Source organism: Macrotis lagotis, chromosome 4 (assembly GCF_037893015.1).
Source record: "Macrotis lagotis isolate mMagLag1 chromosome 4, bilby.v1.9.chrom.fasta, whole genome shotgun sequence".
NCBI classification, from domain to species: Eukaryota; Metazoa; Chordata; class Mammalia; order Peramelemorphia; family Peramelidae; genus Macrotis; species Macrotis lagotis.
This window is the reverse complement of record NC_133661.1, coordinates 188060193-188064816: the sequence shown is the minus strand read 5'-3', so window position 1 is coordinate 188064816 and position 4624 is coordinate 188060193. Positions and strand designations below refer to the sequence as shown.

The following is a 4624-nucleotide window of genomic DNA, read 5'->3' as shown; positions in this document are numbered from 1 at the left end:
TCAAAGGCAGAAGAAAGCATTAAAAAAGATGAGGTTTAAGGAAAGGTCATATATTTAGCTATTGAAAGATCATTAGTACCTTTGATGAAAATAGCTTCAGTTAAATGATGAAATGAGATGACAAACTGGAGGGAATTAACATCTGGTAAGAAAAAAAAGAAGTGGGATTTTATTGTAAACAGACTTCTTAAAGAGTTTATCTACAATAAAACGATTATTTAGGATTATACTTAGTGAGAGTGTGTAAAACAAGTCAGGGTTTTTGAGGATAGGGGATGTGGACATAATTGCAGGCATCACAGAACTAGCAAGTAGACAGGGAGAGATTGAAGATGTGAAAGATTGAATATGATAATTGAGTTAATCTGGTGTAGAAGAAACAAAATTGAATCACCTATACACAGAAAGAGTGCACTTGAAAAGATGAAAGGGACTTTTGTACTAATGTGAAACAAAGTTGAAGGAGTTGGTAGTAAAAGATACAGATAATTTGAGTTAAAGAGGAAGCTTTAGGTGAACAGCATCAATTTCTTCAGTGAAATACTCAGCTGAGAGGGTGAGTAGAAGAGAAATTATAGGAAGTTTAAGGAAAGGATTGGAAAAGACACACTGGTGTGTGGAGTGGTGAATGAATTTAATAGATTTAAAAGGTTTGTCACACTACAGTGAGGATGCAGTTGAGATTATGAAACATAAATTTAAAGTGTCTAAATTTCCATCATAGTTTGTGATTTTCTGTGGCTTCCTTCAAAAGCATGGGAGTTGAACTTAAGACAGCAAAAGGCTGCAATTTGCAAAGATTCTTGATATGTGAAGGGATTCAATGAACTTAGAAGAAGAGATCACTTTGGAGGGAAAAGGAAAAGAGTAACACAAAGATATAGTGTCTTGAAAGGGGAAAAATTGAGGGATAGATGGTTTGAAGCTCAGAATGAGGATAAATAGCAGCATTTGGAGTTATAGGAAAAAGGTAAAGATGGCCTGAAAACAGAAAACAATTAAACAAAGAAATGCTAAAGCATTTCACTTCAGTTTCCATAGACTTGTTGGCAAGACAAGAAGTATGACCATCTTTACTTGCAGTTGACATGAAGTGACAAAATCTTTCATAGGAAATGTGTAAATTAAAAAATTGAAAGATTACACTTTTTGAGGAAGTATCAATATGTATATTGAAGTACCCTTGTATTAGATCAGGAATTGATATGGAGATAAAGATGGTGAAGCAGACACTGAACCATTGAGCAAGAAAGGAATATTCTAGAGATTGATAGAAAATAACCACTAGAATTTTGATTGGATAATAAATAAAGTTTCAATCAAACTCAAAGCAATTGTGGAGTGATAATGATAAAAGGGAGAGCCTGGGAGTGACAATGGGGATAAAGTAGTGTTTTAACTTCCCCATCATCACCAGTGAGTCAGGGAACATGAAAGAATGTGCAACCAATCCTAGAAAAAGTGACCAGGAAAGTTGTTGTTGAGGACACTCCCTCTACCAACACAGTAACTTCTCTTCAGCCTACAGACTAAAGGATTACCTGGGATGCTGAAAGGTTAAGTGACCTACTTTTCACTGCAAAAAAAAAAAATGTCAGAGACACATTACATCTAAAAACTCAAATTCAGATCTCCTTGATTCTAAGTTTATGTCCCTATTCCATTCATTCTCATAACCAAATTACAGTTAAGAAAATAGAAGCAAGTTAGGCAACAGATCCAGAGTCATATAGGAAGGTAGTGGCAAATTCAGGATGAGAAACAAGGATTCTTGTTTTATAGTTAAATGGTCTTAACTAAATTCTAACACATATCAGAGATTGGTTTTGCTTTTTTGCAAGGCAAAAGAGTAAATTTTTATGTTCCAGCTATAAGAAGGGATGTGTATATCATAATTTAGCCTCTCCAATAAAAATTAGGACACAAATTTGATTAAAACAAGTGAAAATGCAATTTACTTTTCTCAGGGAAAAGTAACAATCTCGATATAATTTGTGTTTTAATATTTAGCTTCATCTTCATGGCTTCTGAAAAAAGAAATTTCTCTGATATAGAAAACATGGCCAATTCTATTAGTCATTTCATCCTCTTGGGCTTCCCCTCCAGCCGGGAGATACAGATGGTCTTCTTTGTGGTATTCTCAGTGATTTACATACTGACATTAATGGGAAATTCAGCTATTGTGTGTGCTGTGCGCTGGGATCGGCACCTCCACACTCCCATGTACATTCTTTTGGGGAATTTCTCCTTCTTGGAGATCTGCTACGTGACCACAACTGTTCCCAATATGTTGGTCAATTTCCTTTCTGAGACCAAGACCATCACCTTTATTGGTTGCTTTGTACAATTTTATTTCTTCTTCTCTTTTGGTTGTGATGAAGGCTTCTATCTATGTATTATGGCATTTGATAGGTACCTTGCTATCTGTCGTCCACTGCATTACCCGACCATCATGACTACACAGCTCTGCACTGGCTTAGTGGCCTTTGGCTGGTCATGTGGTTTTATCATATTTTTATTACCAGTTGCTCTCATTTCACACTTGTCCTACTGTGGACCAAACATTATTGATCACTTCTTGTGTGATCCTGTCCCATTGATGGCTCTTTCCTGTTCTAAAGTCCAAACCATAAAGATCATTTACTCTTCTTTCAATACTATCTTTATGATTGGTACTTTTACCTTCATCCTCATCTCCTATGCCTTAGTCATTCTTTCTGTGCTGCAAATGCCCTCAACTGCTGGTAAACGTAAGGCATTCTCCACGTGTGCTTCACATCTAGCTGTAGTGATCTTATTCTATGGCTCTGTTATGACAATGTATGTGCGGCCAGGATCAGAGCAGCCAGTAGATTTCCAGAAAGTTGTAACACTGTTTTATTCAGTTATCACTCCACTCTGTAACCCCTTGATCTACAGCCTCCGAAACAAGGATATGAAGGCTGCTCTGAGGAAAGTTTTGGCGATCTTAAGGACTTCTTAAAAGATATGAAAGACCATTGTGAAACCTATTTCTTCTCTAATCTGAAATTACAATGAAAGAGGATATACTAGATTTGCATCTACAGAACTTTTTGGAATTTACTAGCTAATTGTACAACTCTAAAAGTGCACTTATCAACTTATAAACTAAATCCAAATTGTGGATATAGCTTTCTTTTAAGGATTAAAGTGAAAAAGCTTCAGATTCAGATTTTCTCAGTGATGAATATGCCTAGACTTTGTGTTTTTGCAATCTTCAATTCATTTTCTAAAATAGAAACAAGATAATCTGTGTTTAGTGTGTAGTTAGAGTAATCAAAATTAAAGACTAAAATTATAGGAGCAAGCTTCTCATAGGATATATCCTTCCTTTCTAAGAAACTAACTCCAGTCAAAGACATTTGAGTATGAAAATTTCTTCTTAATACAGGTACTTTATGACTTTATTAGTATTATTTATTTTATCATAAAAAATAACACTTCTATTTATAAATTTATTTTTTTAATGGACTATATGTTTAAGTGTGAGATGGGCAATATCTATGGTTAAAAAAATTCTATGAGAGAAATCCTTCCAACTTTTCTTCTGATCAGAGAGAAAATGGAATATGCTTTTTTAAATTCATTTTATAGTCATTTGTTTAGAAAATGCATCTGTTCAGCAAATGAAGCACACCTGTAATTTATTTCCTTTTCTCTTTCCCTAAAAAAATTAAATAACACTAAAGCCTGAAATTTTTTTGATCACCTTAAGTCTGTATTTTTTTAATTTTAAGAAACTTCCAGTGTTCTTATTCTCTCTCTTTAAAGTGTGTTGGGACTAGAAATTGAGTGGTGGAAAAGGAAGAAGTTTAATGGTTTAATAAATTGTTTTATGCTGACTAATTTTAATAAAAATACCTCTTGTGGTTTTGTGACTTAAACCTCATTCATTTTGTACTATTATTTGGAGAACTGAAATAAATAAAAATGGGATATTCCCTATAATTGTTGGAGCTAGATAAAAGAAGGCCCTTTTTAGTGGCTTGGGACTCTACTTAAGTCATTCAGTACAGATAGCAAAGATTTTTTTTTCCATCCTGTCTTTGAGACATTTCAGGACCAAGCATCTATGATACTTTATGGAAAGCAAAGATGGCCATCTCATCTGGATGAGTAGCATGTCTAGTGTACCCATGTTTACCACTAAAAGACAACTCAAACAATGAAGATAATATTTGTCTAACTCAAAATATGACCCAACTTTTATGATTGGCAAAAAAGGACTGTCTCTCCCTAAAGTAATGATCCCATCAACTGTTTTTAATCTACATTTCTATAAGCTAAAGTATGTAGTACTCCTGTTTATCAAAGATGATTATCCATCTTAAAATATAGTAAGTATTAAAAAGCAACATGATAACAATAGTGGCAATTGATCTAAAGGGAAACCAACAATAAGCAGAATATCAAGAGAATATTTGCTATATTTGGGTTACCAAATTTACTACAAAATGAAATTTTGGATTTCATTTCAGCAAAAACAAGGAATGACTTAGAAGAAAATTGAAATTAACTAAAAGGAAATTCCAGGCTTAAGATCAATATCAGTATAATTCTTCAGCTTTTTCAAGAAAATAATAATTATTTTGGAACTACATTG

The 4624-nt window shown here is 33.8% G+C and overlaps 1 protein-coding gene across 1 annotated transcript; it reads left to right on the top strand.

Annotated features, from left to right (window-relative positions):
- The first annotated feature begins 2056 nt into the window (after positions 1 to 2056).
- Positions 2057 to 2983, top strand: LOC141520166 (olfactory receptor 11G2-like). The gene has a single exon (XM_074231981.1). It carries the CDS (start codon positions 2060 to 2062, stop codon positions 2981 to 2983), a length of 924 nt encoding a protein of 307 aa, XP_074088082.1. The 5' UTR covers positions 2057 to 2059.
- Positions 2984 to 4624: the final 1641 nt, after the last annotated feature.